This window comes from Anarrhichthys ocellatus, unplaced genomic scaffold (assembly GCF_004355925.1).
Source record: "Anarrhichthys ocellatus isolate YVR2014 unplaced genomic scaffold, GSC_Weel_1.0 scaffold34, whole genome shotgun sequence".
NCBI lineage: Eukaryota > Metazoa > Chordata > Actinopteri > Perciformes > Anarhichadidae > Anarrhichthys > Anarrhichthys ocellatus.
The window spans coordinates 1,889,853-1,903,952 of NW_022280064.1; the positions used below are offsets into that span (position 1 = coordinate 1,889,853).

The window sequence follows — 14,100 nt, forward strand, 5'->3', positions numbered from 1 at the left end:
ACACACACACACACACACACACACACACACACACACACACACACACAAGTTCTCCTTTGAGTCTCAGGTCATCGCAGGGTTAATGGGATGCCTGCTTCGCCCAAACTCCTTCCACCATTGTTGGGTTTTCTCATTTCTCCTCTCTCTCACACACACACACACACACGCAGGCACAAAATAAAAACGTTTTTTCTACAGTACACAGGTCAGATGCAAGCGTTTCACAAGTGTTCAGCACTTCCCTTCATCACTGATGAGGATGTAACGGTCTCCTCACACCTGGACCAGTCACGCCGTTGGTTCACTCTATTCTCTCTAACCAGCGGCTTCAAATCGTCAAAGTGTTTCGTTCCCCTCTCTATTTCTGGTGCCGCACTTCCTGTCTGCCTGCACTAAATTTACTCTGCTTCCGTCACCCCTCTGCTCCAAGATGAACAGCACAACCATGAGCTGAGTAGAGGGATACGCTTATGACAGAGGAAACGCAGGTAGAATTAAACACATGAAGAGGAGAGAGACATACGATGTGAAATATTCACATAAGAAAAAAAAAAACCCTGAAGCATGAAACATAATTAGCACTTTGATCCTCTCTTCTGCTGATGAATTGCCAAAGAAGGACGTGGAATTTAAATATAGCACAATTACTGCTTGGTAATGGAATTTTGCAATAGAGCAAAGGTGGAAATTCTCACATTTACACATAATTTATTGCTTTTGTGTAAATTGGCATCCCATCTGGGAGAAATAAAGTACGTATCTATTTAGAATTTCATTGAAACTGAGAATGAATGTTTTCATTCATTTCTCCCAGAGGGCAAGTCAGTTAGCAAACTGCTAATATCAGTAGCTCTGAGTCGGTTATGAGCCTTTGGTAGCTGAAACATTAAACAGTATAAATGTTACTCCGTTCTCACGATAACATTTGTGCAACTGTGTGTGTAGCTGTGAGTGTTTGCTCGTGTCTGTCTGTTACACTAATCTGTGCTGTCAGAGGGCCTCGTATGCGACTCGGTCTCCGTCCGCGCAGCAACTCGTACACCACCCTGCAGACATCACAACATCAAAGCTATTGTGCTGCTCCACTTTCTGGGGCCTCCGCGCTCAAGGCAGCGGTGCGCTAAACAACAAAGAAGGATGTGCCCGAAATAGAAGCTGCATGCAAATTTGTGTACACACGCGCATTTCAGATTAATACTGTTCGTCTACACTCCATTTTGGGTGAATGAATGACTGCAAATGGTAACCAATCATAGACGGTGACAAAAACCTTCAACCAATGTTCGAAAAGATTTCGTGTGAAAAGTTGCCGATGGATGTTGGCGCGAGGGACGTGATTTTCTGCAAGGCAACATGATCAGTCTCCTCAGATTTTACAAACCTGCAAGTGACAAGTTTCTCCAAATCTGATTAAATTACTTTCTGTTGCAAGTAAACCGTGGCCTTTTGCCAACAGTGAGAGAGGAGGGCAAAGGTTGCGGTGTTGAACATTTCAGCAAAGGCCAAGCACATCTGTTGACACTGTGAAACCACAGAGAGCAGCAGTGTGTGGCCGATGCTGTAATGTTTGGGCTTTACTCTCTTGGCAGCCATGAGAATGTAAATGAAGCCTTTTTACTGTCCATGCAAGTGGGAATTTGTCAGACAAGATCAAATTAGACAAAGCAAAAGAACAAAACTAGAAATACCGCCTTGTGGTCGGTTGGCTTCGCTTACAGTCGTGTTGTAATTTACATGTGAATCCAACTTGTCGTCACATCATCATTTTACCCTTTTAGACAATTGTGTGAAATTGTCATGATAAGCATATCTATTCTTGAGTCATGGCTAAAAATGTATGAGGTCCCAGTGATCTTTGACCACCAAATTCTAAGTAGTTCATCCTTGAGTCCAGGTGGACGTTTGTGCCAAGTTTGAATAAATTCCCTCCCGGCGTTCCTGAGAAAACATCACGAGAAAACATAATGCTTCAGGCCACAAACACACCTTATCGATATTCTATATTTGCATACTATTCTACTTCGTACCACAACTTCTGCACAAAACTTTCCCCTCGGGATGAATAAACTTCCATCTTATTTTATCTTAAGACATCAGAGACATATAGCACCTTCAAGACGAGCTAGAAAGGATGTGTCGCCTACAATTCGACAAAAATGTATCCCCAAGTTGCTGCCACAAGATGAAATGTTAAAACATCAAGACACGCGCACTCTTCTCACAAAAGAGAGCTGTCAACAAACAAATCTTTATACTTAAAAACTGAGCACCATGAAACCAAGAGCTGGTATTCTTACTGGTGATGCTGATTATGTTTTGGTGTATTTTGTTTACTCTTACTCAGCACACAGCTGAAGTGATCCTATAGACAACGGCAACAAGAAAAGCATTGTTAACAGCTGACGATGTGACGTCTGACCTCATGATTCGTGATTTAAGCACCAAACAAAGCTTAAATCATCAAGAACTACATATTAAGGACATAAACAGATGCAAATAGTGCATAACAGCAAGAAGACAGAATTCCATCAAACCTGGATTCAAACCAACTCGTTCTCTGCAGGTCACGGAGAGAGATACACTATCAAGCGAACAAACTGCCTGACAACATTGTCCCCTAATGGAAACGAGCCAGTGGGCAGCAGTGGCGGTCATTAGGAGATCAAAATGTCCTGAACTGATTGGAAGGATTAGCTCATCCGGTGATGCCGCTGAAGCCAGAACAAGAGGTTTGTACATAGTAAAACCTCCTGATGACGCACCACCAACGAGAGAAACCGTGAGCACAGAACACACTCGCCTTGAAATGACAGGGTATCAGGAAATGACAATTATATCATAATAAACGCCAGCATGCATTAAAGAAAGAGAGAGAGAGGATGCTAGGCTTTAGATTTTAAATATAGTGGATGATGCGTGTCACTACTTTTGTCAAACAGAGAGAGAAATCCCCGCTCTTATTCTGAAATAAGACGTGCGTGTGATCTGTGAGGTGAGAGTGACACGTGACATGTGAAAACCAAATATTGCGTTCTCCTCTGTGATTTGTCGCTTCTCATGTGCAAAAACGTCACAACACGTTGCAGCAGCGAGACTAGCCGAGCAGCCACCTGATATAAGATTTAGCACCACATTCCTAATATCACTGTCTGCTGTTCTGGTGCCTCAACAGTCTATGACTTTGAGTTAATTCACATCAAATTTAAGGACATATTAGTATGTTAATTCCTAACAAGACAGTAACTTAATCAAGGATGTCACAGTTGCTTTAAAATCTTAATTTGTATCCATTTTTGTTGCTGATTCACTGTCCTTCATCACTGTAAACCTTGAGGCAGTTTTTAGATTTGTGTCTCAGTAGCAATGAAAGAGGAGTAGAGCGGATCATAATAAAGTGTCTTTGTGTCCCGCAGCCAGCTGCTTATAGAGAACAGCCAAATCCCAGAGAGTTAGCTGGCAGAACAATCGTCACCACAAATTGTTTGTCTTTTTTGTCTAACTCCTTGACAAAATGCTCTCTGTTCCCCTCGACAGGAGGGAAATCATGGAGCCTGCAAACCGGCCGAAAAAGGGTGCACAATGAAACGTCTTGTGTGTGTATGCATTTCTGCACGTGTGAGCATTCATCTGCATGAAACATCAAAGCTGCAGAAAGCAGAAAGAAGAACAGCTGACAGCTTAAACATTTATAAGCGTGCCAGGGCAGAGCTACATTAGCAATGAGCCTGAGCCTGAGCTAAACCTCAGCTTTCATGGAAAATGGGATAAATCGTGCTAAACTGACACCACGATCCAACCACAGGGGCCAGTTGGCATAATGAGGAGCCACTTTGGGTAAATTACATTAATTTGTGCTCCCATCTGAGTCTATCTGCTGTCAAGCGTCACTTCAGGGAAGATGCACACGCACTGTCAGAAAGAGTTTGTCCCAGTTGCTGCTGCAGCGTCTGTTTAAACTGGAGCCTGCTGTTTTGGATGTCGGCCATGTTTGCTCTGCAAAAATATTCAGGCAGCTTGTTCTCGTGAAACTTTGTGGAATGATCAAAAAGTTTTGATGTGCAAATGTATCCTCTGCACATGAAACATTCTGCAACAAGGACTGCAGTGGGAATCAACTAGAAGCAGGCGGCAGCACTAAAAGGAAAGGAATATTGTATAATATAGAGCAATGAAGCTATTTCCTAAAAATGTTAAAACGAATAATTAGGCTAATCTTCAGCAAACGTGTTTCTGTTTAAAGCATTACTTCAACTATAAGCAAACTTTAGTAACAAGTGTTTCCGAAGTTCTTTGTTGTAATTTGCTTTAATGTACCCTAAAACTAGCTAATGACAGCTATGAGCTGAGAAAAAAAACACCGTACTGTATACATGTGCTATAATGTTCATTTCACATTTAAGACATATGTTAAGTAATCTGACGATCTTGTGGTTTGCTAGCCTACTATTTTTATTGTGTATTTCCAGGAAATTCACTAAAGTGAGATGGCAAAATCTTTGCAGTCATCTGGGTTCAAACATGGCCTAACTGGCATTGGAGCAGAAATGTGAGTTAAACTAAACTGCTGAGAACATTTACATCAACTGAGCTCTGCAGGACACAACTGCCCCTGGAAGCTCAAAAGGCTATTCGCTAATAATAATAATTACATGTTGACATTACTCACGTATGACTACTTGAGTCCAATAATCATACATAAATGTATCTATTGTACATATTTTGTGGCCGCTTGAGCAGAGATTTGTGGTAGAAGAAGATGCAGAGGACGAGTTCTTATTGAGAAAAACTACGGTTTCCGTAACAGTCGTAAAAATCTCAGATTGCTACTTTATGTGATGTTATTTTAAATCCTGAGAGGTGAAATTCAGTGTAAAAATCTGACTCATGTGTTAAAAGATGCCCCCTGTCCTCCAACCAGTAGAAACATACTAAAGAAAGCCACATTACAGCCTACAGCCCATCTGTCTACAACATCTGTAAGTGAAATTATTGTTTGACTCTTCATATTTTCTAAAGCCCCATGTAAACTATAATTGGGAATCAAATGAATAAGGACAGCTGTGTGTGTGTGTGTGTGTGTGTGTGTGTATGCGTGCTTCTGTTCAGTGGTATAAATCACTGCATGCTTATCTGTGGAAGCATATTTATGCACATATCTGTGAAAAACGGTCTAGGAGAATGTAAACTGTCAGGCTGGTTTGCAGGCCAGTTATATAAGCAGCTTGCTTGCTTGCGTATTTGAGGTTTTGGTGGTGAACGGGAGCAAGAGGGAAAAAAAAGTGAAGCAGGGAGAGAGAAAAGAGACAGAAGACTGAGAAGAGAGAGAAATGAGCCTGCGCTGACAGCAGACTTTCAAACAGCCGGTTCTAATACAAACAGTTAAAAAAACAAAACAAACTGCGCAACTTGCAAAGGAAAAGCCTAAAAATAGCCTTGGCTGATTTAGATTACAACCTAATAAATGTGGAAATCACCCGTTCCCTGTGTGCTTGAGTTACATGTTATAGTTTAGGACTGACAGTCTGTGGCCTGACAGAGAAGATGGTCACTCTGACTATAAAGCAATGCTTCATGGGAAAGCTGTAGTGTGACTCAGTAATAGTTATAATTGTTGGATATGACACCGCATACGAGTACCAAAATAGAGCTGCAGTTTTTAAGCTTCATCTCTATGGACCCAGAGTTTTAAATCATCTCTCTCTGGCCCCGTTTTTGCCGGCTATTGTGAAAGCCAATCTGGCAAATCGTGCACTGTTTTAGACCACTGCCACCGATTCAACATATTATAGCCAGAAAATAGCAATTAAAATGAACATGCCACTGATTTTGTAGTACAGTGAATTTGTGTTACAAATTACATATATTTGTGTTTTTAGCTACACTGGGCATCCACCACTTTGGTCCAGGCTAAATATCTCAACAAGGATTGCCGTGATATTTGGTACAGACATTGTACCTGCTGAACATCAGTCATTGTGAGCATGTTAGCATGCTGACGTTAGCATTTACCTGTAAGCACCTCTTTGTCCCAGTCCGGTCTCACAGAGACTCTGGTTGCAGACTTGTTTACATTTATGAAATGACTGGTTTTAGTTCATGTCAATGACTTGCAGAGACTTGAAACTGGTCGGCGATATGATTTCCTAGATGGTTAATTTAAACGCCTGCTGGATTCATTGACATTTACAGAAGTGGTTTTAATGCTAAGTCCCATAATCCTTTAATGCTGTTTTCCTTTTTTTTTTTTTTTACGTAACCAAAGCTTGTGAATTCAGTGCCATCAGGGGACTAAGCACTTCCTGTCCCTTCAATCAACCCCAAGACGAGGTGGGAAAAAAACACTCTACGCTACAGAAACATAAACACAAATATGTTCTTTTCATACGAGGCCACGTTTTCTATCCATCCCTCAGGCTTCAAGAAAACTTTTGTACTTCTTATGTGCACGACACTGTATTCATTTCTTTGGTTGTGTTTGATGCTGCAAACCTCTATGTGATGTGAGGCCTGCAACAAAAGTTATTCAAAAGCATGCTAATCAAACAGTCTGAGAGTGTGTGTGTGTGTGTGTGTGTGTGTGTGGGGGGGTGTGGGTGTGTGTGTGTCTGTGTGTGTGTGTGTGTGACTCTGTGTGTGTGTATGTGTGCGAGAGCCAGAGGACCCAGCACAGAGAGAGCCACACACACACACACACACACACACACACACACACACACACACACGCACACACACTCCTATCCTCTACCGCCCACTGCTGAGACCACGCAAGAGGACGCTAATCTGTTGGCATGACAACTGGAGTGGAATATTCGCTTGGCCTAGAAAATATGGCGGTGAAGAAAAGATGAATGAGCAGTGAGATATGAATAAAAATATTTAAAAAAAAACCAGCAACATAAGCCTTCCGACGCTCTGCTCTCTAATTACAGAGCCCTTTACAATGTCCTGTCTCATCCTCTCATCATCACATACGTGTCTCACGTGGCTGTGTGGTTGTCCGGCCGTGTGCATCCACATGAGTGTAACGTTATGGAATATTGTTTGAGCTCGAACCGCTGTCCCGTCGCCTCGGACGCATGCACTACAGACTCCGCAGACCGTAAAGCATATTCATAACTGTGTCTACTGTACGTGCTGCCTTGCTTTGGGTTTTTTTTTGTTGTTCTCTTTTCAAACCGCTAATAAAGCCTTAAACGTCTCTGACAGTCGGAGGTCAGCTGGGACGGCCAGGAGGGAAAAAACGCTGCGTCCTGGTGCCATAAAACAGGTCCGAATTTATAGTTTAATTCCAGCTGAAAGATTGCGAAGAGAGTGCAAGGATGAGGGTTTCTTTTACTGCTGCTCCGCATGATCGCGTAAAGCATTTAAGAGTTTCCTCAACCCCGAGCGCTGATGCTGAGAGAGCACAGCAGTGGGAGGGTAGAATCAGGAGGTTTTAATGTGATATCAGGTACTCGCAACTTTAAAGTTGGGCTAATAAACGCATGTATTATTAAGTGTGATGGATAAGATGATATAGCTTTAAGATTAACATTGAGTTTAAGTGTCGTGTTAGTGGATTGAAGGAGGACGTTTTAATTTCTGACTGTGGCTTTTTGAGCCATATGTACAAAATCTAAAAGCTCTTACTGGGTGTTGTCACGTCAGCAAAATTGCTGGTACACAAGGTCTGAGAGAGTTGGCGAGCTCACTCTGGATAGTCTCGTAACTGTTGTTTTTAAATTGACTTGTTCCTTCCTAACTACTGAAAGTAAAGAGAGGACTGTCTGACCCCACTTGTCTTATATCAGCAAGACAGAAGAGAGTTGGGAAATAACTGAGAGCAGGATTTAGACTTCGGATGGTCCTTTATGTCTCTGCAAAGACGGACAAATCCTCTGACATAACAGACAACACATGGTCAATAGATGCCTGATGAGTTGACTGCAGATCTAAACAAACACGTTAATCTGCTGTGAACTCGGTGCAACCCGACACACCGCTGAGTTTTGATAAGATGCGTGAAGATCACCTTGAAGGAATAATTCCACATTTTTAGGGGCGAAAAACGTTTATTCTTCCCTGAGAGTTAGATGAGATGGTTGATTATACTTATAATGCATATTTTTCTGTTAAATATGAAGCCACAGTCAGAAGCCGGTTAGCTTAGCTTAGCATAAAGACTGGAAACAAGGAACAGCTAGCCTGGCAAAGGCAAAAAAGAGCACAGCAACTCTAAAGCTTATGATATTACATGTTAATTAATTTTCACCTTTGGGCAGAGCCAGGTTAACTGTTCCTGCCCTCCAGCCTTTATGCTAAGCTACGCTAATTATCTCCTGGCGTGGACGTTAAATATGGAACTGGATTCCATATTTAACAGACCCATACGAGTGTGGTATCAATCTTCTCGTCTTACTCTTGGCAAAAAAAACGAATAACTGTATTTCCAAAAATGCCAAACTGTTCCTTTATGTGACATTTCGTTTCTGTTTCATGTGTGGCATTAAAGTCTTCAAGTCCAGCAAAGAGCCAGACATTCCTGTCTAGTTTGCTGTTCGTGGGAATCTTGATCCCAGCTTAATGAGCATTTGCTGGAATGTTTAATAGAGTCTAGCGCCTCAGGACGTCCTCGTCTACCTCCAGCTGAAGCAATGTGCGACTGTAAACATAAGAGGAATCAAACTTTGTTGACTGAGTGTGTGCAAGCATACGGGGAGGTCAAGCATTCTCCCAATCAACCAAGATGTGAGCCGACAAATTCAAAGGGCAGAGGGGCTTAGACCTCATGCTGAGAGGGAAAACGAGAAAGACGGGAAGGGGAAAATACGGAAAATGAAGAAAAAGAAGAGGAAGGGGGAAGAGAAAGACAGAGGCAGGAAGATAAATCAAGGAAGCAGAGAAGATACAGAAGATAGGGAGCACAGCAGAGAGCGGGGGTGGCTTTAAAAATGCATGCGTCTCCATTTGGCAGAGGGGGAAAAAAAGAAAAAGATTCCCAGCAGGGAGAAGGCTGTAGGTGAGCTGGAGCATTAACACTCTGTCTAAAACAAACACGTCCTTTTCCCTGGAAGAAAAGAAGAAGGAAGGAAGGTGAGAGCGAGGGGAAGGAGAGGAGGAAGCTGTGGCGATGCCCTGAGGCTGTGCTCCATGATGCCGTTTAACTTCTGCTACTCACTGCGAAGCCTCACACACACACACACACACACACACACACAGCGCCGACATGTTTACATGTAACCCATTTTACAGTTGAGCGTTTGCTGAAGGCCATCAGGTTAAGTGCTCTCCATTGCAGACAGTAGAACCTAATATCTCACACTCACATAGCTGTAATTACCCGACTCGTCCTCTTTTGAATACACACACAGAGTGCCGTGGCGGAGACATGTGGTTCCTATTTGTGCCACAAACCATCAGTCAGCGGATTCAGTGACCCAGAATGTTTCACAAATTTCCAGCAGGGCTTTCTTATGTTTGACGTGTATGTGCGGTGGACTCCGTCTCTAATCCGTCAGGCCACAGTGCACTGAGGGAATAATACAGACATTTGGTCTCCTCTGGGGAGTCCTAAAAAAAACAGAGAGACCCTCCATCATCCCAAGACATAATCCTCAAGCAATACTGTACAGCAGCGCTTGGATTTAGGTGAAATGCTTTCAAGGTGAAGATAACGTGAGGGAAATGAAGAGGAGAAATAGCCACAACTGACAAAATCAACACTGACTGTCAAGCTATCACGCTACTTTTGCCTTTGCTTCTGAAACAGAAAAGTCATAGACCTGCTGTCTGAGCCGTGTTACCCAACATGTGCTTTCAAATAACAAATTAACAGACTTTTATTGTCGAAAATGTATATGTTTTTATCAGCGGATTAGCGGAGCTTTGTTAGCGGCTGTTCTTCAATAAAACAAGTTTTACAGTCACTCCTTTGAAAACAAAATATACCGATCACTATCCGATCAGTCAGGTTGCACTAAAGTGTCAAGTATGTACAGACGTCTGTCACCACGGCCTATGTCAGTTACATAACGGTCCTTTTAAATATTTCAGCATACGACCAATGGTGTTTTTCTCTTGAGGACAGTGTCAGCTGAGAACAGAACTTTAGCTTCAGCCTCAAGGTGTAATGCCTGCTTTTTGGATATGATTAATGGTAATTCATTAAATAAGCAAGTTTAATCAACTAGTCCCAGCACAAGAAGACACATCACTGTGTGGTGGATGTCACACCTGAAGGGAACACTAATGATGAACTAGTTTCAGCAGAGCAGCATTGATAGCAATACTTTGTTAATGTTAGCAGGGGTTGAAATTTGCTGACAACAAAAGATTTCTCTTTTGGTATTCCTCATTTCAAATTAGAGTGGGAATTAGTTTTAGTAACAGACTGCATATCACAAGTAGACATCGTCACCTTGACGTCACCCAGTAGTTTGTGGACTAAAAGGTTTGAAGCCCCAAGTTCGTCATTTTAGCCATCGCTATCTTGGCTTTTTAGAACCAGAAATGACACAAGAGGGTGGTACAACTGAACCCTGAATAAGACAGTTTTAAGGCAACCAAAATGTTACAATTAACTTTCATGAACTGCAAAACACACTGTTGAAGGGCTAAAGTAGGAAGACGAAAAACATGCATGGACAACTCCCGTGAGCGACCTGTCAATCACAAGGTAGCCCGTCCTAAAGCTTATTTGACTCTAAATGGACCATATTTTACTAAATGAACATCATGCTGTATTGAAGAAGACTTGAAACTAGAGATTGAGACCATAAACTCATGTTTACAATGTTTACTGAGGTAATAAATCAAGTGATAAGTAGAGTCATTTTCTCATAGACTTCGATACAACCAGAGGAGTCGCCCCCTGCTGGACACTAGAGAGAATTCAGTGTTGGCTTCACTTTTCAGATCCAGAAGTAGCCGCCTGGTTTATGTCAACCAAAAATGGAAACCATTTTTATTAAATATCCCTTTACTGGATCTTCAGAATAAGGAAAAAAAACAGACACATTACCAAAAAGGTTGGGTTCTTGCTTGGAGCACACAATCTCTCTCTCTCGCTCTCTCTCTGTATGTGTGTGTGTGTGTGCATTTCTGTGCATACATGTACCGTACATGCATGCTCCTATGGATTGGCAAGCACTGTTGTCATGGTTTTCTGGCTACACTGAGCCTATACTCCGGTCACCATGGAGCCCAGGCGGCAGCTGATATCCCAGCATGCCTAGCAGAGGTTTGTCAAAGGTGTGTTCCACACCAAGACCCCACCAGAAACCATCATCAAACGGTTTGTCCGTTTCTTTTTTCTTCACAATCACACCGGCTCCTCCTTTCTCCTCTAATTCCACCTCCATCCGTCTGACTGTTTCGCTCTCACATTTACAATCCACTCTCTCGTCCTTTTGCTTAGCTTTGCTATTCTCACCATCCCCCCTCTCCCTCCTGGTCTCTTATTTTCCCTCCCTCTTATCGCCCTCTCTCTCTCTCCCTCTCTTTCCATCTCTGTCTCTCTCAATTTCTCATTTTTCATCTCCAATCTCTCTCCATCTTCTTCCATCTCACTCAGCTCTAATGAGCTCACCTTGCTAATAATATAGTAAGAGATGCTGCTGCTGTGTAGTTGTGTCCATTTCCTGTTTAAAGTGCACGGAATTCACTTCGCAGCCAGGAAAACGAGTGATTAATCTGCTCAGAAATAGATACAGCAGTCTGTTTATTTATCTGTGTTTTCAGTAAAGGTGGACCTCAGAAGGTCACTGAGGTGAGACCACAGTGGATCGAACTTAATAAATTGTTGATTAGGCTTCAAACACTTCTGAATAACCTGTCTTGCCAAAAAATGAAATACTAACCTGGGTTTTAAACAGCAGGTGTGACATAAAAATTGTGATGAGGATAACTAAAAAGACCGTTAGAAAACTGGGCATACGGCCTCACTTTCCTTCCCTCTCTTTCTCCTGGCGATGCCGTCCAGCTGCGATCGCCTTCAGACTCCTGCGGAGCCACCGGGGAGCTCTGCCAGGCCGTGACAGCGACACGCTGTAGCCCCATAAAGCTGCTCCGGCCTGGAGCACCGACCAAACTAAAAGCTGCTTAGCGGTGCAAAACTCTGGCTGAGTACCTTTAAAGCTGCACTAATCAGCGCTGTGAGAGGAGGAATCGCCAAACGTATCGCAAACAAGCTTACAAGGACATCTCAACACGTGCATGCAAAGAGGGATGGTGAACAGATAACTAAAAAAAGAAGAAAAGACAATTGTGATTGTGTGCTTCATTTCTGAAGTGGGTGTCACACAGCATCAGACTGGATGCAACAGCTCCATCCGGCACAATTACATCTCCACGAGACAAAGAGCAGGGAAGCTGTTGCATGTCTGAGCATGCGTCTTTGAGCGCTCTGCCACCATGACGGCAGGCGTCGGCTATGGATGCAACAAGCCAAACCCTGAGCACTTTCAGCGTTGATTGGATGGGAGAGAATAGTAGCAAAAGAAAAGACAGACGCGTAAACAAAAGAGAACAAAAGAGCCACAGAGGCAGCTAACGAGAGCGGCCACAGGACGGCAAATACAACACAACCGCGGCACTGTCATCCCCTCTATCCAAACTTGGCAAGCTCCTCCGAAGGCCATCAATGCCCTCTGATTCTCCCAGAAGCCGAACACTTTTTCTGCACAGCTAGCTAACACATTAGCATGCAGCCCCATCCCCCTGCAAGGGCAACCAGCCGCTCACAGCAGCACTCCACATACACAGAAATGCTTCATGTGCAGCAGAAGCAGCAGCTCTGGTGGACAATACAGGCTCCAGCTACATTTTGGGTGGATGTTAAAGGCAGCCGATACTGACAAAAGCAAATGGAGACGTCAGACCTGGGTGTCTCCACCAATCAGGAATAAGTGCTCTGCCTCTCATCTATGGATGGGTCCATCGTAAACACCTTTCCCTTGGAAGCCTACCTGACTTTGAACTCAGTGAGCTGTGGCTGTGACCCCGGTTCAGCACAGTAGATCTGGGGGAAGTAAAACCGGTGTGACTGAAGGTTGATGTCCATGGTGTCCACACACAGCAGACGCACAAGTCAGCCCTGTGTCGCGACAACAAAAATGCAAAATGTAACAAAAAAAAGTCTGTATTTGTCGCTTTTCTTTCTTTGTCTGTCCTGAATTTCGTCGCTGACACTTTTGCTAAAGGTCAGAGTTCGGCGCCAGCATCACCTTCTCCCCAAGTGGTCGCAGGGCTACAGAGCATTACCGCCAGGAAGGCATCCCCCTCTTCTTCGCCTCCTCCGAGTACAGCACATTCAATCACCTCTGCTGGCCACCACCGAACAGGCACACTAACCTATTTCCCCACTAGCAGCCACTGTGCACTCAGCAGCTGTGAGCACAAGGACAAAGATGACTCCAGGAACAGATGCTGCTGCCTCCCAAAGACATCGAAAAATAATCCTGGTTTGTGCTCATCAATCCGTCCTTCAGCAGGTAGAGAAAAATCAGGAGGAAGTGAAGGAGAATTTTGAACTGAGGGGGGAAAGGAGAGGCTTAAAAATGTGAGAGCAGCCCTCAGCCACATACAGAGGAGAATGAATGGGAGATGAGAGTCTTTTGGTTTTTACGCTTCAGAAACAGAGGAGGGGGGAAAGAGAGAGAGAGAGAGATTCCCGGTGCTGTGAGGCGTTGCCCTCGCACTGCCTCTCCTCTCTGTGTCTCATTGGATTACCTCCTCCCTCTCCACCCTCTCTCCCCCTCCTCCCCCTCCTCCCCCTCTTCCCCCCCTCCCAGCTGTGACAAGAACGATGGTCAGCCAGCCCCGGAGGCTGCTGGTCCTGCCCCTCCTTCTCCTCCTCTCTCTCCTTCCTCCTCTCACGGCTGCCGGATTGGCCGAGGTGAGGATGCGTAAGCCGGCATGGAGGGGAGAGGGGGGGTCGAGGAGGAGGAGGAGGAGGAGGAGGAGGAGCAACAGATTTTAATTCATCTGATGGCTCCCGTCTTTTCTCGCGTATGATCGGAGGCTGGCATGCCGGCTTGGGTGGAGCTCTGGATACAACACAATCTCTCTCACACACACACACACACACACACACACACACACACACACACACACACACACACA

At 44.0% G+C, this 14,100-nt stretch overlaps 1 protein-coding gene across 6 annotated transcripts in view; it reads right to left on the reverse strand.

Moving 5' to 3' along the window:
• evlb (Enah/Vasp-like b) overlaps positions 1–14,100 on the reverse strand; it is a 45,151-nt gene that overhangs the window by 16,207 nt on the left and 14,844 nt on the right. For 3 of the 6 annotated variants that reach the window (XM_031865967.1, XM_031865966.1, XM_031865964.1), the window contains exon 1: positions 12,945–13,680. The exons of 1 other annotated variant lie outside the window; for it this stretch is intronic. In XM_031865967.1, coding sequence (XP_031721827.1) covers positions 12,945–13,039 — 95 coding nt within the window. In that variant the 5' untranslated portion in view covers positions 13,040–13,680. 2 more of the 6 variants (XM_031865965.1, XM_031865969.1) reach the window with 2 other exon arrangements.